The 25,392-nt window shown below is 37.6% G+C and overlaps 1 protein-coding gene across 2 annotated transcripts in view; it reads left to right on the top strand.

The window, feature by feature from the left end:
• The window catches only part of LOC126248604 (myb-like protein Q), a 221,544-nt gene that overhangs the window by 86,702 nt on the left and 109,450 nt on the right, over nt 1-25,392 (top strand). Inside the window, exons 7-9 of one of the 2 annotated variants that reach the window (XM_049949740.1) lie at nt 19,928-20,128; nt 20,544-20,683; nt 23,993-24,128. In XM_049949740.1, coding sequence (XP_049805697.1) covers nt 19,928-20,128; nt 20,544-20,683; nt 23,993-24,128 — 477 coding nt within the window. The remainder of the gene's footprint in view (nt 1-19,927; nt 20,129-20,543; nt 20,684-23,992; nt 24,129-25,392) is intronic. The other variant, XM_049949741.1, reaches the window with a different exon arrangement.

Below are 25,392 nucleotides of genomic sequence, written 5' to 3' on the forward strand. Positions count from 1 at the left end.
TAGTATTGTAGGGCAGCGTGGAGGTTAAAAATCGTAGAGGGAGACTGAGATGAATACATTAAGCAGGTACAGAAGGATGTAAGTTGCAGTAGGTACTGGGAGATGAAGAAGCTTGCACAGGATAGAGTAGCATGGAGAGCTTCATCAAACCAGTCTCAGGACTGAAGACCACAACAACAACAACAACCAAATTTGGTTCTCATAGGTGCGCTGCAGACTAACTTATGTGACAGCTCGCTTTGCTGTATTCTCTGGGCATGATGTGAAAAAGTGCCATTTTATATAATCCTAAATCTTCTTTGTGAAAGGAGAAAATATATATTTGCAGTTGAAAAGTGTGCAGTTAGCGTCACCCATTGTTTGTATTCTATATTGTCAGACGTCAAATTGTAGTCTTCAGATTCTTCAGGCATGTCAAGTAAAGCTTGTTTGCCTGGACAATCTTTACATTCCCCCCCCCCCCCCCCCCCCCCCAGTCATACAATTGTAACTTCCAATATGGCATACCAGAATTTCCTAAAGGTCTTTATAGTTAACTGTAAGATTAGCTCCATGTATCAACAACTTGACATTCTGATGATACAAACAAAGGAAAATGTTATGGTGCCAGATGGCCTGGCAACAGCGTACCATTTATTTCTGAACGTGCAAAATTTCAGCCTTACAGTTTGTAATGTCAGGATTTTCATTTTAGAATTCAGTAAATATTTCATTTAAATTACACAGCATCAACCTTTCTTGTCTTCGAATCTTAGTACTATTTTCTTTCACATAAACACAATCTTTTTAGCCAGGCATCAAATGGCTATTTTGTCATCTTCATAAAACCTTTTAACCTTGTTTTCATCTGTCAGGTCAGATGCATTTTTCTTTTGTAATGCAGATAAAATTCCCTGTTCTTTTACTAAATGCCTTGTTAATATAACTACACATTCTGACACAATAATCACTAACTTTTGCTCAATTCCAAGAATTCGGCAGTAAACTAATAATCTCACACTTACACACATTGTTTGAAATACAGTATTTGGTGTTTAGTTCTCATATGTAATCATAATATTTGGTTGGTGAATTTTTAGAGTTTCCATCTGGTTTAGTACAAATTTGCTTTTGAAATGAAACTTCCAAACTCTTGTTGACTGTAGTTGCCAGTTTCTCGTTTTTGCATTCAAGGCTAAAGTTCTTTTTTCTTCAGTTAGTTTATAACTGTACTAGCTGGCAATACACCTAGGATTTTGCAAGCTGAATCTACTTTTTTTTTAGTTCCTATTAAGTCACAAAATTCTTTTTCTGAACTATCACTACCCCTTTCTGCATTAATTAAAAAGTCTTAGAATAATGTGTTGGATATGATAATTTTCCTGGTATTATATTGATGAAAGAGCTTTTATTTTTATAATAACCGTTTGTTATAAGCTTCTTACATTTCTTAAAAGGTTTCAAGTAAGACTTTGTAAGTATTTCATTTCATAGTACTTGCAAGTTGATTTAACCTCTGAGGCAACTCTTGAATACAACAACACTGTCCGCAGCTCGTGGTCGTGCGGTAGCGTTCTCGCTTCCCGAGCCCGGGTTCGATTCCCGACGGGGTCAGGGATTTTCTCTGCCTCGTGATGACTGGGTGTTGTGTGATGTCCTTAGTTTAGTTAGGTTTAAGTAGTTCTAAGTTCTTGGGGACTGATGACCATAGATGTTCAGTCCCATAGTGCTCAGAGCCATTTTTGAACAACAACACTTCTTCTTCTTCTTCTTCTTCTTCCTTCTTTACCATAATCTTCAAGTAACGTCATTAGGAAACATGTCATATACATTTTTATGACAAGCTTTGCTAACAACACCAGTAGAACACTGAGACTCCATTTTTAAACTGCACACTTCGAGAGCTCATTGTTAACTGAGTGCGAGTGGAGATATGTTGGTGGAAGGGGGACGACAATGCACAGGATTGTACAGGTTTGTCTGTGAGCTTGTACAGACTTGCAGATGCTGCCTGCAAGCCTGCTGAAACTTTCAGAAGAGGATTGCCTCCTCAAATAATCATTAGTTACTTTAATTTGATATGTTTAAATTATATAATTGATATACTTTATTCCATTAGCCTAGATATTGCAGATGGTAAAAAAGTTTTTTTACTCATATTTGTAATTTTTTTTGTAACTTCCAATTGAATCTTAAAGTTAAAATTTATACAGAAGTTTGATATCATAAGAGACTATTATGTGTTAAATTTTGATTTTTATCTGGTCCTGTAACAACAATCCTGTAGACAAAAAAATGAAAAATTCAAAAATCTGTTTTTAAAATATTGTTGTTTTTAAGTGTTAGCTTCTCACCATTGATGCCGAATACAAAGTAACTGTACTAGTTAGTGTAATAGCACAAAAAATATTAAGGCTGAGAAGTAACTCCTTCTTTGATGAGAATATAAAATGGGAAAAGTACATTTTGGAACTCCTAAAACTTCAGCCACATTTGCACTTAGTCATTGCAAATCTTGGGGAAAGACAAATCACTAAGTTGGCATATTTTGCATATTTTCATTCAATGATGTCATATGGAATAATGTTTTGGGTAACTCATCTTTAAGAAAGTAAGTCTTCGTTCCTCAAAAACATGCTGTAAGAATAATGTGTGGTGCTCACCCACAATCATCTGTTTAAGCAGTTGGGCATTCTGACTACTGACACTCTGTATATTTAATCCCTCTTGAAGTTTAATGTAAATAATCCACTACAGTTCAAAAGGAACAATTATGTACATAATTACAATACCAGAAGGAAATATGACATTCATTATTCCACATTAAGATTGTCTTTAGCACACAGAGGGGTGCACAATGTTGCAACAAAAATTTTTGATCACTTGGTAATGTGCTGGGCTGTTTCCTCACCCGGGGCACCACTTGTAACGTGCCGGGACACGTCCTTATTTATTAGTGCCACTTGAAGTTCACGTCACAACCGGATGTACCGGTATTGAAACATTTCCTCACCCAGTAGATAGTGCGCAGTGTTCTCGACCTACCTTGCTTTGTTTATTCAATATTGTCTTCCCGGTAGCTGCGTCCGTCTCACCTAAATCACACTGAAATTAAGAAGCCAGGATCCTACGTGAAGTTTTCCAAAACCAAAGTCAAGATCGTATTCATTGTTGAACATTTATGCCAACCACGGTGTGATTTATTTGTTATCACTGGCACACACAATATTCATTTGACCAGGCCTCTTACACTTAATCGTCACAATAGGTAGGTCAAAAACTTCCAGTCTTTAACAAAGTTCACAATTACAATTACCGAAAAATTAACCAACTTGCCGCACTTTTGCTCCAAGAGAATCTGACCGAGAACTAACTAGAGCTGCACCAGCTTGGACCTTATATAGACAAGCGCTTGAATATTTGACTATTTCTGTTAAAATATTATAGTTTATAATTTCCCTGGGTTAAAATGATCCTTTCTAACTGGTTTTGAAGTTAACTATTGGGTTTTATTATTTAAATAACATGAGTGAGCTATATCAATTTAAATACGCGGAACTAACATATGCATCCGCCGTGGGAATTCCCGACGTATAACCATGGCAGCCCTTTTGAACAACAATTTTTACATATTCAAATTTACTTAATTCTTAATTAATGCACTTACAAAGTTGAGACTGGAGTCATTTTATGTAGAAAAATAAAGCTAGCAAAAGTATCAAAACAGATCTCGGAATTATTTAGTAGTTTGGTCACAATTGGCACTGAAAGTCATACAGGGGACAGATTCTAAGTCTTAATATCTATTTAACTAACAGTCTTTAGGTTAATTTAAACACTTTGCTGGAATCAGTAAAATTTAGGCTTTCTGTTGGATGCAGTCTTATAGCTGAATTTGATCTATTAGCTCACTCGAATTTTACTTAACATGTATTGCACAACATACGTCATTGTCCATAACTGTTAATAGTATGCATTTCCAATAAAACTGATTAGCTCATTACTTTCAGAATAGATATTAGAATGTACTGAAATAATAGATTTTACTAGTGGAATTTTATTTAAACTATTTCTGAATTCTGTACTATGAGGCTGAAGGCAACAGAATCTGTAGTCGGAATCTCAGTTGTGAAAAGGAAAAAAAATAAAAGTTCATTGCTTAACTAAGTTACTGAAGGAGTGTAAAACCAAAACAGGATACCAGTGGGCAACCCTGCTTCGTTACAATTTACCCATTGATATACACTGAAGCGCCAAGGAAACTGGTGTAGGCATGTGTATTCAAATACAGAGATATGTAAACAGGTAGAGTATGGTGCTGCAGTCGGCAATGCCTATATAAGACAGCAAGTGTCTGTTGTAGTTGTTAGATTGCTACCGTGGCAGTTTATAAAGATTTAAGTGAATTTGGACGTGGTGTTACAGTCAGCACACGAGTGATGTTACACAGTATTTCCGTGGTAGCAATGAAGTAGGGATTTTCCGTTATGACCATTTCATGAGTGTACTGTGAATATCAGGACTCCGGTAAGACATAAAATCTCTGACATTGCTGAGGCTGGAAAAAGTGTGATATGGGATTCCTGATATGGCAGGGTACTACTCGGACAGCTGACACATATGTAAGCATTGTTTCTGATCACCTGCATCCATTCATGTCCATTGTGCATTTCAATGGACTTGGGTAATTCCTGCAGGACAATGCGACACCCCACACATCCAGAATTGGCTGCAGAGTGCTACAGGAACAGTCTTCTGAGTTTTAACACTTCCACTGGCCACCAGACTCCCAAGACGAGAACATAATTGAGCATATCTGTGATGCCTTGCAATGTGCTGTTCAGAAGAGCTCTCTAACCCCTCATACTCTTACAGATTTATGGACAGCCCTGCAGGATTCATGGTATCAGTTACCTCCAGCACTACTTCAGACATTGGTAGAGTCCATGCCATCTTGTGTTGCAGCCCTTCTGCGTGCTCGCAGAGGCCCTACACGATATTATGCAGGTGTACCAGTTTCTTTGGCTCTTCAGAGTAAAATGTCTGACAAACAGCAAAGTAAAATTTGAAAACAAACTGATGAAATTCCTCCTTGACAACTGCTTCCATTGTGCAGATTAATTTGTGTTACTGTAATGTGTTCAAGGTGCTGGGTAAGAGTTACTGACTCTTATCTATATATCTTCCTTCTGTTGGTATTAAAATAAAATTAGAAATGTTCAGTATGTAACCATATGAACAAATTATTTATGATGTGAATGTAAAATGATGTGTTCCACATCATTATGATGTGTCGTGCAAATTGATTCATGTAACATGTAACTAACTACTGTTCACAAATTGAGTTTTTAAATTTGCAACCAATAACTTCGAGCTGTTAAAAACATACTAAGGAATACTTCAGTTCGGTGGTAATATTTCTAATTTGCAGACCAGAGTATGCCAAACTAATGCTTTTTTATTTGAAAGGCTTATGGCAACCCATTATTCAATAATAATAATAAAAACCACAGGCGCTTGCAGATGCAAAAAAAGCATGTGGCCTGAAACAAAAATGGCTGCCATTTCTAAATGATAGACAATAAAAATACTTTGTAGTCCACTGAACATTAGGGACTTCAGCTAGCAAATATCAAATTTTTCTTAGATGGTCAAACAAGAATGACCCAAGAACGAAATGGTTGCAGTTAGAAATTTTCATCAGGAACAAGAAGCAAAAATTAGAAAAGGCATGAGACTAGGATGTGCTCTTTCACCTCATATTCAGTGCTTACATCCAGGAAACTACAGATCAAACTCGTGAAACCGGTGAGATGGTGATCAAAATTAAGGGGCAAAAGGTAGATGTGCTGCTTCATGCAAATGATACTGCTGCAGTAACCGAGATGAAAGATGGTGTACAGAAGGTCCTCTGCACAATGGAATAGATGTTCCATAATCAATATGGTATAAGAATAAACAAGCAAAATACTAAAGTAATGGTATGCATTGCTGAAGAATAATGTGTGGAGACATCCAAAGAAGAGGAGACACTTTTAAGGCACAATAACATCACTGGAATGATAACAGAAGGAGCTATAGAGGGAAGGAGTCACTGGGGACGACCAAGGATGTCATACATGTAGCAGAGTATGAATGGTGTGGGATGCACTAAGTACATGGAAATGAAGGAGAAGGCAGGCAGAAAGGGTGAGTGGGGGGAATGGCAAACTGCTGCAAACCAACCTCAGAGTAGAACACTTCAAAGGGAGATTATTGATATAAACATGATGTTATTGAAATATAACACAAAATTGATTTTGACTGCCCTGTACCAGCACACAGTGAAGGTAAACGTGATAATGTAACTTGTCCACTTGCTGGAGTTGAGAGTAAGCAAATGGAAACACAAAGAAATAGCATACCAGTCATTTAGTCAACCATCTTCAGTTGAAGGTTTATACAAGTACAATATACAACAAGGTAGAGATGCTACTCTACTATAGAGAATTTAACTTAGCAGAACAGCAATTGCAATAAAGTGGAAAGGTGGGTTCTTGTCCATGTATCGCTCACTTTTTGAGTTCCTATGCCCAAGTTACATTACCGGTACCTTGAACCACAATTTCACACATCAGAAGGTTTTTCTAATTTATTTTTTATTTTTTTCCCCTCTCCTGCTTTATTGTTTCCTTCACTACATTATCAAAACATCTTGCACATATCTGTGGCATCAGGGATAATTCATCCCACAGAAGGATTTGTTTTCCTCAACCATATTGTACTGAAGGAAATGGTGACACAGCTGTAATTCCATATGTATGACATAGTATCTCCTTTGATTGCTCCTACCACCTGCTAAAACACACAGCGAGCAACATGTTAGAGTAAGCGGTGAAAAAACCCTGAAATAGCTAATATTTTGGAGTCTCGTTTAGTGTAACTGCAAATAAACTATTTTTCAAGCTTTAGATTGAAGGTTGCTCCATATTGTAACAACTTAGTTCTATCATACATTTTGTTCTTTCTATTTTCTTGTTGTGTAGTCAAACTTGCATGACTCTTCTTGGTACTTTTATTTGCCTAAGTAAATTAGGTTGCAAATAATAGATACTGTAATTATTTCTCTTGCTTGGTATTTTCTTGGGGCGTTATACCACGTGTGTGTGTGTGTGTGTGTGTGTGTGTGTGTGTGTGTGTGTGTGTGTGTGTTTTCTAAGTGTATAGGTGTTTTTCATGTCTCGTGTAGTCTTTTGCGGAACATTTGACTTGTGGCCAAATACGTTCTCAGAAGTATTTGCTTTACACTATTTCTTGGTAGCTCATAAAATTTTTCATGTTTCCAGTTTTATTAAAAGACTAATTTAGAAATGCATGCCACCCAAAAATTATTGATTAATATTAAGATAATTGAAAACCATTAATGGGAGGTTTCTATTGGGAAAAGTTATAATTGGCTATCCTGAAGAGTTTTAAGATAAGAATGTCTGAACTGGCAGTCAGGGTTCAAAACATGTTTTTGCGCTACTTATTTCAAAGCGATAAATGGGATGTATTGTAGTTTGTGACTGAGATCATTTTATGTTCATATTGAGTAGTAATATCAACAAAAACCTTTAAAAATTGTTGTTGCGTGGACCACCAAAAACAGAGTTATGGTTATACACCATGTTACAACTTCAGTTAAAACAAAAAGCAAAATGAAAAATTACCTGAGATTTTACCAGATATAAACATTGCAGATACTGGAATGCCATCTTTTACTTACAATTTTCCTACACATTAGGAGATATAGTCATCTTTCATTGGTTATAATACAAATGCCCTGCCCAACACACTATAAGTAATCTTCATCCCGCAATTTCCACGGTTTGTGTAAATTAAAAACTGTATAATTGTCTTTTTGTTTGGCAGATGTTCTGGGGAAAAAAATGTAGTGATGCCATCCAGTCACAGTATCTCTAAATTTCAGTGATTGATTAAATGAATCCAACTGGTGAAATGTCTTGGACAAAGAGAAAACAGTGACAGTTTTTGTGTAGACAGCATTACAAACATTAATGACACTCTAATAATGAACTCGCAATAATCTACACTTATATTCAAGATTTGTAAATACTTTCTTTTTAGGTCCCAACCGTTTTTCCATTTTCGCTCTTTCTTGTAACATTAACTAGAGATCACACAATTGGCAATTCCATAAACTTTTGCTCATTCTTGTAACGTTAACTAGAGATCACTCTTGGTGTGGAGAAAAAATGCAATGTGCATAGTAAGTGTTGCAATAAATACATACTAAAGGTCAGCCTTTAGTACCGAGCAAGGTGGCGCAGTGGTTAGCACACAGGACTCGCATTCGGGAGGACGACGGTTCAATCCCGTCTCCGGCCATCCTGATTTAGGTTTTCCGTGATTTCCCTAAATCGTTTCAGGCAAATGCCGGGATGGTTCCTTTGAAAGGGCACGGCCGATTTCCTTCCCAATCGTTCCCTAACCCGAGCTTGCGCTCGGTCTCTAATGACCTCGTTGTCGACAGGACGTTAAACACTAACCACCACCACCATCAGCCTTTAGTTGTATTACTGTTTGCTGGCCAGAGTGGCTAAGCGGTTCTAGGCGCTTCAGTCTGGAAGCACGCGACCCCTACGGTCGCAGGTTCGAATCCTGCCTCGAGCATGGATGTGCGTGATGTCCTTAGGTTCGTTAGGTTTAAGTAGGAGTTCTAGGGGACTGATGACCTCAATGTTAAGTCCCATAGTGCTCAGAGCCATATGAACTATTTTTTTGTGTTACTGTTTCAGGCAACTATTTTTTATCAGTAGCACTGTTTTTCCAGTGTTTCCACATTAAAGATAGAAAAGTCACTGTTGGCATATCACAGGAATCTTCCTCCATTCATACCTTACGAAATTCGCATTAAAAATGCATTCAGTACAGATCTTTCAGTTTTTTTATTCACCACCAGAAAATATTGGGTGGACTGCAAAAGTGGAATTAATAAAGATCACAATGTACCACATAGTAATGGTATTGTGTGATAGCTAGGCTCATAGATAAGAACTTGAGCATAATACTTCAGCTTATACACTTGTGTTCTTTACTAGAAGGTGCACCAGATAAGTACAACAGATACTGTGTGTCCCTGCGTATTGCACGCCTTTCAATTTGACACTGTTATTTGATCCCATTTCAGCATATTGCACTGCTGTGGGGGAAAAACTAAAATAAGTACACTCCCATAAAGGTTTCTAATTCACTGCATATTTATTGTTGTCACAGTGCATGTGGAGTACATGAAATGATTACAATTACAGATCAATAGGAGAAGCAATTCTGAGTTAGCTTGTAATGACCCATGCTGAAATGCCCATATTAGTACATGTCGTAGCCTCCACAGGCAGCGGTGCTGGTGCTGTCTCTGACATCCAGTTGATCGTATAAATGGTGAATACTGCCCTGGGATACGTTATGCCACACCTTTTCATGTAGTTCTGTAAGAATTGTTGGTTGACGAGCTGCACGAGTCTTTCTGCCCCTTCATATCCCACACATGTTCAATTGGAGACAAGTCTGGAGATTGCGCTGCATTTAATGGGCAGCATGTAGGTGGGTATTACCATGTTAGCACAACACATCACCTTCCTGTTGCAAGAACGGCAAAAAATGGCTCTAGCAACGTTCTGGATGTACTGAGTGCTGCTTAACATCCCCTCCAGAAACACTAAAAGTGAACAAGAGGTGTAGCTTTGTCTTGATCCGATGCAGTCTACAAGACAGCACTCACCAGATCTATGTCACACGCACAAATGACCATACCTTGCATGCTTTCATTGCTGAAGATCACGGTGCAACATTCCATCTTCCAAGTGATCCTCTGACGGCATCAGTTGAGCCGTGCACGTCAATGCTGTGGCATGAGTGGAAGATGAGCTGAAAATATTCATGTTGACATGTCTGGGGTCAAAAGTTCTCTTATCTGTGCTGTGGTAGTTGTATGGCCTACCACGTCTAACCGTACAATACCATGACTGACAGGTGTCTGTGCTACTTGAATGTCCAGAACCTCGTTTTCTAGTGCGAGAATGTTCACATGACCACTGATATCAGCATCGTTGCACAGCTGATGCAGCACATCCAATTTGTCTTGCAATTCTTCAAAACTACCATCCCACCACTTGGAAGGCCACAATTTGACCCCTTTCAAACTTGCTCGTTTGGCTGCAGAAAGCACAAGTGTCTCCATAGTGTGGTTGCCCACTTGCTTCACATGTTTACACCACAGTCATCCCCTGTCAAAGGGTAGACACAGATCGCCACTATGCTATCTGTTGGTGGACAACATTGAAACCATTATCAGTACGCCAACTATCCTCCAGGTGGCATATGCCATCATCCGATCAAAATTAACATTGCCTTTCAAGATACTCCCCTCCCCTCCCCCCGCATTGTACATGTCATGTCAGTGCATTATTTATTTGAGTGCACTTCCACTTTGTTTCATAAAGCTCAATAAATTCTGTTCCATAGCTATCCACCCCAAAAACCTCTTGAGGTAGTCAGTGATAATCAAACCCAGAACCTTAGCATCAGCAGCCAACATCATCCAGGCTGCTTAGGAGGTCAACCCTATTAGGTAAATGTAGCATATTATTAAGACACTGGGCTGCTGTTCAGTAGTGGTGTTCCCAGCCCCACCTGGCCATCTAGATTTATATTTGTATGTTTTCCCCAAATCATATCATGTAAATTCTAGAATGGTTCTTCAGCCTTTTCCAATTGCTGGAGTACTCTATATCCAATAACCACACCAGTAACAGAATGTTAAACTCATAAACCACTTTCTACTTGCATAGCACAGGCAGTTTGTAAATGTTCGAAATTTAGATGTGGTTCAATGCATTTCCCATCTTTGTAAGGCATGAACTGTGTTCGATCACTGAGAAATAGTTTCTTAGGTAACCAGAACATGATGGATGGAGGAAAACCACAAATGCAGATCACTAGAAAATTTTTACACAAAAAAGTGAATTTAATTACTTGATATATTATCTACAACATCTAGAATTAGTTTTTGAGCAACTTACTTTTGATATCAAAAACTGATTTTTTCAGTTCATTCACTATGCTTTTCATTGTTGGATGCATATACATTAGCATGTCACACACTTTAGAGAGTTTCAACTTGCTACACTTCTGGATCATGCAAAATGTTTTTGGAGTATGTTGTTTGAGACCATTGAACAAACCCACTGTAATAGACAACAGTACTGATAGTATGCAATAACAAAGGACTGCAATGAAAAAATCGCAAATATACCAATAACTCTTAAAATAATTCTAACATCTACATTTTGAAACTCTTGCTCTCATCTGAGATGACAGCAACATTAGATAGTGTGTTAAATTTTTATCCACACAGGTTAGCACATGGAACTCGCAATTTGAAGGATGATGGTTCAAACCAATGTCTGGCCATCCAGATTTAGGTTTTCTGTGATTTCCTGAAATCACATAAGGCGAATGCCGGGATGGTTCCTGTGAAAGGGCTCAGGTGATTTCCTTTTTCGTTCTTTCCCAATCTGAGCTTACACTCCATCCCTAATAAACTCATTGTTGACAGGATGTTAAACACTAATCTCCTCCTCCTCCTCCTCCTCCTCCTTTGTCCACACAGTGGTTTGACATGTGTGAAAGAAACTAGAAGAGCTCTCTGGGTTTCAGTGAGAGTGGATTATTAGAAATGCAATAGTGCTAGTGTATAAAAGGCCGTCAGTGAATGAGGAGTTGAAATGGAAAATGAATGAATCTGTTTCAGAATGGTTTGGTTATTTACCAGTGACCCCTGGGTCAATTACTTTCCCATGTTAAATTTCAGGGATACCATGCAAGTTGACCTGTAAGGAAAGTAGCCAAAATATTGGTGGTTCTATATTTTTAATTAATGTGCTTTTGAACATGTGTGACAAGTTAAAGTTGCGTGCTAGAACTAGTGTAGTTGCACTTCTCACACACACCCAACAGAGAGAGACACTTTTATCAGCTGGTCCCTTGTTTCCCCCCATGCTTCCTAACCACGAAAGTAGTAGTTCTCAATCTGCAGGGTGCTGCTCCTTCCAGCCCCCCCCCCTCCCATCCCCCCCCCCCACACACACACGGGGGTGGGGGGCAGGTTATGGAAAATAACAAATTTGAATTCAAAAATAGAGAAATTTACTGAAAGTATTGTGAAGCAAATTACAGTCTGATGTAATAAAAAATGCAAATCCACATTTACTCTGATATAATGCTCTTATAAACAGAACTGTGTCAGTACCACAAAATACGTTTAATAATTAACTTTTCAGTACTAAATTAAAAATAACTTTAGTAACTGTCAGTGACTCCCTTGGGCCTCGCCTGCTGAGCAAAGATTTGTGAAAGAGGGTTTGATATTAGAAATAGACAGTGTAAGTTCATTATCTATGTTTAGCTGAAATTTGTCTTTTGTCTTGAAAGCAGCCAATGCAGAAAATCCAGTTTTGCAAAGGTAGGATGTTGAAAATAGCATATGAAATGCTCTTGTTTCCAATGCAGAAAATAATCATCCACCCCTGCCCCAAATTAAAAGAAACATTTCTTCCTAAATTGTCTTTTGATTTCCCCACTTGCCGTGAAGTCTATGAAGATTTCTTCTTCGGCAGTTGGGAGACCTTCGGGAGTATTTTTGCGTGCTACCTGTAAGACAGAGAGGAATAAATGGCCATCAAGTCTAGTTTTTTCGGTGTACCAGATGGGTGTTGTGAAATAACAATAAATTTAGTAACTCTTTTTAATTTGCAAGGTTTGTGACTTTCATAGCTTTAGCATCAATATACTCAGCATATGTATATTGTTATCTTATGAGGAATGAGGTGGGGGTGGGGGGGGGGGGGGAGAAGAGGAGGATGAAAATTATGGTTGAAAATTGGGTCACGAATGCTGAAAAGTTGAGAAAAACTACATTAAAGAGTAAAAAGATACCATCTCCAATATGCTTTTGTATTGCTGCTTGTCTTGAAATGACTTCAGTATATTAATGGATTATTTTATCTCACTTGTGTATGGTTTGCAGTTCAGTTCATGTTAGTCGGATTAAATCTTTATACTGGAACATATTTTAGTCACTATGATGTGGTACTCAGGAAGGGTAGAGATAGTAGTATATCTTCCTACTCAAGAGATTAAAGCACAGTTTATTAAAAATGAAGTTCTAAGTTGAGGACAATGTTAATGAACCAACTTTGTGTTGGTAAAAACTTCAGTGTTCCCCTTGGGACACAGGGAGAAGAGAGAGATGATTTGGTGGCATCCAGTGTCATCTCTATTAACACACAAACACACACACATTTTCCAAAGTGTTCATTACAATCATCCAAACTGTATAGATATACTCAATAAATATGTTGCAATTAGACAGTTGCATATCATCTCTACTAGGGCCTAACTTTGAGTGAGTGGGGAATCAGGCCATGTTACCACCTCATTCATTTTGTTTACTGGTACTGGTTCATCAGTGCTTAGGAGTTGCTTCTTAATGACTGTGTTAAGTCTAAATGAGGCTGTTCCAGTGCTGTCCCCATGAAGCAAGGGTGCCTGCCAGCTCAGCAACGGGTAGGTGCAGTAGGGCCAGGTTACGCACTATGGAACCTTATTGCACCAAGTTCACATTTGATTCTGTCGTGTCCATGAGCCATTTGCCCACCCGTCTAGGCTGTTGGCTGAGCCATTGGTTATGAAGGCTATAGCCTGGCTGCCTGACAGCCTGTGCATGAGCATTTTGTCCACTTCTGCACATAACCATGCTGCTGCTTGTGCTTGGACACTCAAGATGGAACAGTCTGGTCAAAGCTGTTAGACTTAGGTCATAACAGTTTTCTGGCCAAAATGCAGGTAGTTACATTAATAGATGGATATTGATCATGTCTAACTTGTCTGTGAGTTCCAATGTTTCATGGAGAATTATAGTAGAATAGTAGCTATACACTTTGGTGAACTCTACTTTTCTAAGATGGACCTTCCTGACACCTGTGTGCCAGACCTGGAGTCAAATCCTTATCTTTGCCAATATCAGGTAAATCTGTTTCTTATTAGCAATCTGATAATGCCTTCAGTTGATTCAGGGTCTCAATTCTCACATTACCCAAACTCCCTCCCTCCCCCTCAATTTTTTGTTGTTTTAGTAATTTTTGGTACTCAAGACCTTTTTTTATTTCTCATGTGTAGCTTTTTTTCCCCACGTAGTCATAAATGCGGGGAGATTTTATGTTTAGACCGATAGTCATTGTTGATTTTCTTTTTATATTCACTAAACTGTTTTCTGCTCTGACCAGTTTAAAAATGAAGGTTCAAATATTCCTGCTGAAATGACTGCTAGCTTAGAATTCTACAGTTTATTCCCATATTGTCTATCTATTTTTATCATTTGCTTGCTAAAGTGCATTTGCACAAATAGCATCAGTATGGACTTTTCAAAAAATGCATTGATTGGCTCTGTGAGTGAGGTGCTGGCCTCATATTTAGGTTTTCTGTGGTTTCTGTAAATTAAATCTTGTAAATTTTGTAAATTTTGGTAGGATTCATTAAAAATAATTAAGACTTTTTACTTCCCACCTTCCTCAACAGAACTAGTGCTCTATCCTTAATGACTGATGTCAATGGTATATTAATCTTCAATAATTCTCTTGCAGCAACATTTTAGTTTTGCTCTCTTGGCTGTTTGTAAAACAGTTGCCATTATGAATGTGATTTTTTACCAAAATAATGTAAACAGTTTACTGCTATTTTCACTCTGGTATGTGATTGTACATATATGGTGCAGTGTTTTCCACTATGATCAGTTTCACAAAGAAATCATTTGAGCACTAAAAAATTATTACATTCCTGATAACTGCCGCAGTAGAAGCAACCTATCGTGTTTTTGTATGAAATTACTGATTCAAAATTCAGAGATTGTTTGACGGTGTATTTAATAATTGCTAGATTTATCTGTAGAATATATTAATGAATTTTAGTGGGAAAGATACAGCAGTTTCATAAGTAATGCATGACTTAGCGAGGCAAAAGGAAGTGTGACGCTTCATAACATGCATATTGCGAAAGTTAGATAAAACTACTCCAACTTTCGAAATGCTATCTGCAGCACAAATATTTATTATTATTGGGGGCAGTGCTTCGCTCTTTCTTCATGTACATACTCTCACTGAATATGTATCGGGAACCTGTCTAAAATGTTCACAACTCATCCTCCTTTACAACACAGGTTAGTTAATATAAAGGGTTGCAGTAAATCCAGTTGAAACCTTCAGTACACACTCATATTGATACCATTGTTTGGGAGATTGTTGTGAAAACTATTAATCTGTATTCACCTCTGTGGAATAGTAACTTATGGCAGGATTATGTAAGCTGTTCTAATAAGCTGTGCACAGAACAATAAATTAGTTGTCAAAAATTGTTGAGGCTACCATGGCCACTTGTTGACTTACACCTGTCAGGTTTCATCTCAGGATCTTTGGTCAATGTTGTGGTCAAATATCAGAAAAATCGCTAAATTACCATCAGTTGAAGATCCCAACACAAAAGCCAACAGTCAATATGCCATTAATTAGTAGCTTTGTGTCATGAAGTTGTAAGATGTCAATAGATGTGATGCAAGAAGCCTCTTAATAGTCCTTTGAAAATTTCTCTCACTGTGCGCTGTGCAATGTGTGTCCAATTATATTCTTTACCTGTGTTTCAGTTACCATTAACAATAAGTCAGTTGTGCATGGTTTAAGGGCAGGAACAGTACAGAACGAAACTGGAATTAGTGTCAGTTTTCAGAATTTTTAAGCTTGACTTCAGAGTTTGTTGCTTTTGATAATTTCTCTTAAGTCCCAGACTATACACACTTGTGGCCACTGTTTCCAATGGGATACATTCACATTAATTTAGCCATGAAAACCACAAAGTATTACAGGAGAATTTGTTTCATAAATATAGCTGGAAGTTGTCTGCAGTGCCTCAATTGGAAAGGGGTGCAGATATACTCTTCTTCCAGTATGTTTATATCACACAGAATCTTAAGAATTACTTCAGATATCCCCTTCCTCAGTCCTGTCTCTTTACTACACAGAAATTGTAATTGCAGTATGTTACAAATTACAGAGCTATTGTGTTGTTCCTATAGACTCTTTGGTGGTACGTTGGTTATTTTAACTTGCTGTAACATTGTATGTATGTAAAGGGTCTTTCACGAAGAGTGATACTTTTTAAAATTTGAAAGAAAATATATGCGTCTCACGTTCTAGCCATAGAATGTGAGACCACATATATTGAAAATGTGATTTCACCAAGATGGCACTACGTGCCACATAGCTGATGCTACACTTGATTTGTTGAGGGAGAAGTCTGGTGCCTGGATCATTTCAAGATGGGTATCTGTGAATTGGTCATCACAGGTGTGATGACAGGTCTATGCTGACAAGTCACAAACTTGTGAAGATTTTCAGGTAAACAATCACCAGGCTATCACAGATATCGTGCCACTGATATTGAACAGACTGGTTAACAACTGTTTGTTGAGGGAGAAGTCTGGTGGCCAGACCATTTCAAGACGGGGATTTGTGAATTGGTCATCACAGTCGTGATGACAGCTCTATGCTGACAGGGCACAAACTTGTGAAGATTTTGAGATAAACATAAACAGATCCATGTTATACAAATTTCTAGCCATAGAAATTTGTGTAACATGGATCTGTAGTGTTTGCCATTGACGGTAATGGTTCTTCCCTCATCTCGAAATAAATAAGGCCAAATGAGGTTGCCACATCATAAATTGTACCACACAGGGTGTTTTCCTAAATGAAATCTCATCTCGTGAATCACTTGTGGATTCTTCTCACTCCTTTAATGAAAATTTTGCATATAGATGAAGCCACTAAGATAAAAATGCGCCTTGTCTGACATAATGATTTTTCCACAGAAATCAGAATCAGCTTCCAACTTCTGCAGTGCTCAGACAGTGAACTCATGATACAATCTGTGATCATTTGGCTTCAACTCTTGAGTCAGTTAACTTTTTATGGCTGCAGACCCAAATCCTTTAGCAGGATTTGCCAAGTTGATGTCTCAGATAGCCACATTTATTGAGATCGTCTTAAAACAGACACATTCAGCTCTTCCTCAACACTGGCCACTACTGCTGTGATATTGTCCTCACTTCATGCTTTACGTTGGTGGCTTCTGGTCGTGTAGAGTGAAATCTCTCTCAGACTTAGTCACAGTATGGTGTAGAGCCTGAACAGAGAAACTTCGATGATCAATTCTCTGGTGAATCAGCGATGAGCACCCACAACTGAGCTGTCACTTTGGTAAAAATATTTAATGACTTGTAAATGTTCAGGATGCACGAGTCGCTGTGATGGAATTGCAGATTGCAATGGGTATTTTTACACTTAGAAGTGCAAAAAAAGGTTAAATTTTAAAAATGTATCGCCCTTAATGAAAGACCTTTTACTTTTGAAGACGTTATTGCAGTTCTCTTTAATCTAGCTTCTAAGGAAATCATTCAATTCTTATCTTTTACTTTCTCTTTATTATTGTGTGGCATGATTTGTAAGATCTTGTAGCCAACCCAGTTCCTTCTCCATTCCGAGTCTTGTATTTTACTGGTTATATTCAGTTTAATTTATTTCTGCTTCTTTTTCTGGGTGTGAGTGCAATATGCTTGATTTTTGTGGCTGTAAATATGTGTATTTTATGGTGCATATTGTGTGGCTCATGTTACCTGGTATTCTGAAATGGGTCATCTTTTCCCCTCTTTATCACTGTAGTCACTTTTATCCCGTTGAACTTCAATTTAATTTGGATGGAGTTTGTTGCAGTATCTATTTGTGGGTTGTGTGTTTGTATTATATTCACATGAAAGGTTTCAAAAACATAAATGTAACTTGTTACACTGTTTATCATTATTTTATCAAAAAGTAGCAACAACCACATCACTGAGTGCCTTAAAATCATATTGCTTATGAACTTTTCCTCTATTGATGATTTTGCAGTGGCTGATAATTATCGTTTACATGCTTTACTTGTTCTGTGACAATCTGAACATGCATTCTTGTACCTGAAATAATAACTCCCAAGAAAACATGAGTTTGCTCTGAATAATTGCTTACTTTCTTGACAGTTCTCAAATCTATACATAGAAAGAAAGAAGCCAAATTTTGTCTGCATTGTAGAATCAAACCTTTGCAAAAACTTTCATGTATGGAATTTTCATTTGCAGTGTTGCTAGCTCTGAAAGCTTTTTTCCATTAGTCTCTTTGTACATCTGTTGGATTCGGAATATACATGAAGCATGTTACTGCTGTAGCCTAAACTGATGTTTGGTTTTGGGTCTAGTTCCATGTCTGTGCAGTAACTTTGGTGTGTAGTATGCTTCTCTGTATTACTACTTAACAGAGTGCTGAGCATTCATTATGCTTGTAGAAACTGTTTAGTATGAGCATAATATGATAGATAACAAAGTTTGATGTGATATATGAAGTGCCTCTAAGGCTACTAATAGTTATTACACTTAGATGTCAGTGTTTGAGGTTCAAACTTTTGTAACTCATGTGTTTATTGTAGTTCTGTAATATTGCAAAGAATGACACTAAATACCATTCTCAAACAAATGTAACAAAATACAGTTTCTGAATTAAAAATTATGTGGAATGCTTGGAAGTACAAAGAAAATCATAAATTGTTGTATGGGTTATACAAAGAAAATGTTTTTGTCAATCAAGTATATACATATTTTCATTTTTAGCTGATGTATTAGATTTTTATCACATTATAATATTATTATATTTCCTCTTGTGAAATGGGAGATAAGTGTCTTTGTTATTGAAGTGAGATAATTTTATTAACTCATGAATGAGTTAAAATAAATTATTTTAGAGTGTTAATGGTTTTATAGCAGCAATGAGCAACGGGAGAAACATGGATTGAAATTACTGGAGGTTAGCTGTACACATTGGTGGCTTAATCGAAAAATAACACAGTAAAAATAAATTTAAGGTAAAAATTGACTATCTTGTCCAAAGTATAAGCAGGCTACTTTCTGGTTAATCCTGTTGTCAGAAGAAAGAACGTTAATAGTAAAACAGTGGAAAATCCAATTGTTACTCACCATATAGTGGAGACATTGAGTCGCAGGCAGACACAACAAAAAGACTTCCAAAGCCAAAAGCTTGCTATTTAGCAATCTTTTTGTTGTGTGTATCTGCGGCTCAACATTTCCTCTATATGGTGAGTAGAAATCTATCCTTTTCATAACATTATCATTATAGAACATTAATAGGATGATATATATTTGCATAGATTAGATAAGTTAAGTGAGTTGTAGATTCACCATCAGTTATGTACTTCATTGATTTCCAAGTTACTCGTAGTTGCTCTACAGGCATAAACTGCGTCAGATCTGCAAAGAAATTTCAGACCTATTTTCCCAATTTGTACATTCCTCAAGTTCATGAGAGCCATTACTTTAAAATAATGGGATGGGAGAAGACACAACAATGTATTTATATTTATCATAAGTGAACTAAGATGAAACTTTTAAAATAAATGTGATTATTGTGCATGTGCAGTTAAGATTGATTTTGAATTGGGAAAATACATTAATAATGGTACTGAGCATGTTATTTTTTAAACTAATCTGTCACGGCTTTAGTTTGTGTTGTCTAGTGACCACACATTTCCTATCTTGGTTATTGTGGACAATGATTATTGTAAGTTAAAATATTAACTACCTTGGGTGTGGTTTTTTGGGGGATTTTTGGATTTTTTCTGACCTTTGCTTACTGTGCTTTTGCTTTGCTTTACTTTGTGGCTTCCTCTTCATTCCATTTCAATACTAGCATTGTACCATATTCAGAGGCCACAGCTGCTTCCTCTCAATTCCTAATTATTTCCCTTGTGTGCTAAGGGTACTCTGGGATCAGCTTCATACTCAGTGGCACACAGATCAGGAAAACTCAAGAGATCCTAAGCTTCCACACGGGAATAGAAGGAAAGGAAAAAAAAGAAGAATGTTAGTCATTAATCAGCATAACACTCGCTACAGACAGTCTCAAAATAAAAAAGGGCAGGTCGGTCCAGATGTGGCCCGGTCTAGGCCATGTTCCGGGTAAGAAATATTAAAGTTCTGTTTATTTAAAAAAAAAAAAAAAAAAAAAAAAAAACTCAACAGGTAGCTGGCTGAAATGAAACTTGGTACTAGAATTGGAGACAGTGGTCAGATGATCCCTGATAGTAGAGTGTTGGTCCAGTTCAGCAGTGCTGGAGCATTTTGTGAGAAAGTTTCATTTCAACAAACTACCCAGTAATAGTTCTCCTTAAAATAATATAATACAATAAACATTAAGTTGACTTGGTACTAGCCACTATTCTGTTACACCAGGTGTGTAAACCAGGATTCAGCATTTATTTCTTCAGTGGTGGAACTGATTCAATAATTAATCTTGTGCATTAGTTAGAATTTCGTCCTTGCACATCAGTGGTGTATTCTGCAATAATAATATTATTCTTTGAATTCTGTCCAGAAAACCGGGATCCTCACCACCTCGTAGCACACAGAGTTCTGTATGTGCATCTTCAAATTCTCCATTGTCTTCAGGCTCTGCATCTACATCATCCCAGTCACAAGTGAATAAACAAGGCTGGCAACATGCTTCTGCCAATGGTGAGTATTTTGATGGAAAATTGTTCAGTGAACAAAAGGGGTGTGTGTGTGTGTGTGTGTGTGTGTGTGTGTGTGTGTGAGTGTGAGGGGGGGGGGGGGGCAGAAAATTACCTTCTTTAATTGTCACTTCAATGCTCAAAAGATGTTCAGGTGCTTCTTTTGTATGAAATTAGACTTTAATGAAAAGGAGTGAAGGGTTGTCTATTAACATTATTTTAGTGCATTTAATGACTGGATTGATTGAAGCCTATTTTGTCCTAGTTGAAAATTTAGTTTTGAAGTATGCTAAACAGAAATTTTAAGGAATTTGGTATTTGGGGAGTAACTGATATTTCTGTGACTTAAAAAAATTCTACTGATAGTCAGTTTAGATCCCATCATAACTGCCACTTGCGTCTGTTCATAGCCAGCATTTTTCCAGACTTACTAAAAAAATATTAGATTCAGCAGCAGCAGTTTGTTTTGACTGGTATTATTTCATTAAACTTGAGTATCCCCCAATTGATCTGTTAGTTGTACTTTGTGAAGAGAAACTGGTAACAGATGTGTGTACAGGTACATTATCACAGAGAGAGAATTTAAGTGCTTTAAGTGCCAGCCATGTCGCAAAAGGGTCCGTAATGTCAGTGAGAGATTGATTGTGTGGAGTATATAGTTTAAAAATCCTGAGTAAATTAAAGAGTGCACATGTGAAGAAACTGGGCACAGTCTTGCCATTTGCTGACTTCGTGATGCATTGAGCGTTAAGCGGAAATGATACTTCGCCGATGAATATTCTCACAGAAGAGATACCGAATACCTGAAAGCAAACAATTATTTCAGATTTACAGCACTTAGACAAAGAAATAGCCTACATTCTGCAAAAATAATAATATAAAGAGAAAAAAATGTTTTTTAACGAACATTGTTTCAATGGAGCTGTATAGAAGGAAAAAAGATTTTGGATGTTGCGCTTAAAAGAATCAAAGGATAAAGTAAAAAGATTATATGAATGGCCCTCTAAACAGTGTTTGATGTTTTCCTATGTATACAGGGTGTTACAAAAGGTACGGCCAAACTTTCAGGAAACATTCCTCACACACAAAGAAAGAAAATATGTTATGTGGACATGTGTCTGGAAACGCTTACTTTCCATGTTACAGCTCATTTTATTACTTCTCTTCAAATCACATTAATCATGGAATGGAAGCACACAGCAACAGAACATACCAGCATGACTTCAAACACTTTGTTACAGGAAATGTTCAAAATGTCCTCCGTTAACGAGGATACATGCATCCACCCTCCGTCGCATGGAATCCCTGATGCGCTGATGCAGCCCTGGAGAATGGCGTATTGTATCACAGCCGTCCACAATACGAGCACGAAGAGACTCTACATTTGGTACCGGGTTTGCGCAGACAAGAGCTTTCAAATGCCACCATAAATGAAAGTCAAGAGGGTTAAGGTCAGGAGAGTGTGGAGGCCATGGAATTGGTCCGCCTCTACCAATCCATCGGTCACCGAATCTGTTGTTGAGAAGCGTACGAACACTTAGACTGAAATGTGCAGGAGCTCCATCGTGCATGAACCACATGTTGTGTCGTACTTGTAAAGGCACATGTTCTTGCAGCACAGGTAGAGTATCCCGTATGAAATCATGATAACGTGCTGCATTGAGCATAGGTGGAAGAACATGGGGCCCAATCAACACATCACCAACAATGCTTGCCCAAACGTTCACAGAAAATCTGTGTTGATGACGTGATTGCACAATTGCGTGCGGATTCTCGTCAGCCCACATATGTTGATTGTGAAAATTTACAATTTGATCACGTTGGAATGAAGCCTCATCCGTAAAGAGAACATTTGCACTGAAATGAGGATTGACACATTGTTCTATGAACCGTTCGCAGAAGTGTACCTGTGGAGGCCAATCAGCTGCTGATAGTGCCTGCACACGCTGTACATGATGCGGAAACAACTGGTTCTCCTGTAACACTCTCCATACAGTGACGTGGTCAACGTTATCTTGTACAGAATCAACTTCTGACGCTATCGTGAACTGCACGAAGAATTGCCTCATCCATTGCAGGTGTCCTCGTCGTTCTAGGTCTTCCCCAGTTGCGAGTCATAGGCTGGAATGTTCCGTGCTCCCTAAGACGCCGATCAATTGCTTCGAACGTCTTCCTGTCGGGACACCTTCGTTCTGCACATCTGTCTCGATACAAACGTACCGCACCACGTCTATTGCCCCGTGCTAATCCATACATCAAATGGGCATCTGCCAACTCCGCATTTGTAAACATTGCACTGACTACAAAACTACGTTCGTTATGAACACTAACCTGTTGATGCTACGTACTGATGTGCTTGATGCTAGTACTGTAGAGCAATGAGTCGCATGTCAACACAAGCACCGAAGTCAACATTACCTTCCTTCAAATGGGCCAACTGGCGGTGAATCAATGAAGTACAGTACATACTGATGAAACTAAAATGAGCTCTAACATGGAAATTAAGCGTTTCCGGACACATGTCCACATAACATCTTTTCTTTATTTGTGTGTGAGGAATGTTTCCTGAAAGCTTGGGCGCACCTTTTTGTAACGCCTTGTATATTCTATTGAGCAGACAAATTTAGATGTTTGGAAATGTTTTGGCTACATTTTTCCTATTCTTTTAGTTTTCAGCAGTGTGGAGAGTTTAACATTTGACCTTTGTCAAGAAAATACATTACAAATTTTGCTTAGATGATTAAAGAAATCATATGTAACTGCTATTTCTTAATACTACTCCTGTACTACAAATTGTTGTGTGAGAGCTGATACCTTATGACCCCTTTTTCACTCTGCAGAACTATTTTAAAGATCATACAGCACTCCAGACACATTTAATTCTGATATCAATGTGTAAATATCTACGACCAATTGTGTTTCCATATAGGAATAACACACCAAGGACAGCACAATAGACTCGCTTGCTATGAATACTTGATTCAGGAAAGTGTCTCCTGCAAAAGGGGCTTTAAGCTCTCACTATGTAATAAACTTCATAGGTAGTCTTTAAAATCACACATTATGTTTCTCTGATTTTTCGGTAATGCAGTGTATATATGCAAAGTAAATAATTGATAAGTAGCAAAAATTCAGTACTTATGTTTAGAATAGTCTTTAATTTAATGTTATTGTTCAATCTCATAAGAAATATTTTCACATTTTCATACTGTCAGTAGTTGGAGTGTATCAGAGCCTTCTAGAGATGGGAGTGTATTAGAGGATATTTTTGCCCCATTTCAGTTATTGCATGCATCATTTATGTTTCTTTTAGTTGCAGGAAGCAACAGCCCAATATCAAGTGTCAGCAGTGGCTGCAGCAATTCCATGGGTCGATCAAGTGGTGGTGGAAACCAGAGACGTTCAAAGGATTCTCACAAGAAAAGGCATGCGCTACCTGATGACAAAGGGTGTGTAGGCATAGAATGACAATTGATTAGCTTTTATTGAATATATTGGAAAGGGAGGACCCCCCCCCCCCCCCGCCCCCCCCCCCTAAATTATGTATTGCAGGTTTTTCAGGATGATAGGTACTGGTGTAGTCTGTAATACACAAGGGTTGAAAGTAAGAGTGTGAAGATGTCCTGTAATCAGAAAGTGATTTGCTGTGTTTAAGTTCTGCATTAACACACAAAAGCTGCAGTCTGTTCAGATCTCTCAGCTTTTACCAAAATGTAACTTGTCTTCTCACTGCAATTGTATATTGACATTAATGTTCTATTAAAATTCTAGACACATCATATGAACCCAGCCTTAAATTTCCTAATAGAGCATCAAAGATTACAGTATATAGTCCAACTGATTTTACAATAAGCAAACTTATTGTTATTGTTTTGTGCCTCTTTAAAACTACACTCAACACATGTTGGATGTGTTTATGGAGTATACAGGGTGAATCACCTAAAACTTGGCACCATAAATGTTGCTGAAATGGGAAGTGCTAGTGATGTGTGGTATCCACAGAATGGAGTGGTAATCAGGGGCTTGTATTGTTAGCCAGTAAACATATTGTAATAATATTTATGAAGTGAAGTGTGCTTTTTGTGCAGATGTACACTTTTTTAATGGAACAATGCCTATTGAAATGAACAAACTGAAAGCAGGGTAAATTAGAATGACAGTTGTCTGTTATAGGATTCTAGTGGTAACTGTTTATGAGATATCACATTTGGAAAAGTTTCCACACTGAAACTTGTTTGTGCCATTCAATGTGCATAGTTGCTAGGTACGATGTTGTTATGTTTGCTTACAGTGTGCTTATGTGTTCCTTGAGTGCATTGCAGCTTGCTAGTCAATTAGTGTGTGACATTCCTACATTTTTGTATTTATATCCCATTTTTATGAATGTGACAACTTCTCCTTTATCCATATTGAATCTACATAAATACGTATGGAGATGGATGAATGAAATTCCAGGTATTTGTGCACTGTCAGTCATGTTCCTTCAACACAAACACACAATTTCAGACTGTAATACTTGTTTAAGGTTGAATAAGAAGTGCACTATTTTTGTTATACTGATTTTCATTTATTTCAGATCAGTAGAACAAAAACAGTGTGCTTGTTATTCAGCCTTAAATATAGAATTGTTCTACCTAGAAGTAACTGAAGAATCCATAAATAAAATTTAATACTAGTTTTATTGTGTTAAGATTATGCCTCTTAATGAGTAGA

This window comes from Schistocerca nitens, chromosome 3 (genome assembly GCF_023898315.1).
Source record: "Schistocerca nitens isolate TAMUIC-IGC-003100 chromosome 3, iqSchNite1.1, whole genome shotgun sequence".
NCBI lineage: Eukaryota > Metazoa > Arthropoda > Insecta > Orthoptera > Acrididae > Schistocerca > Schistocerca nitens.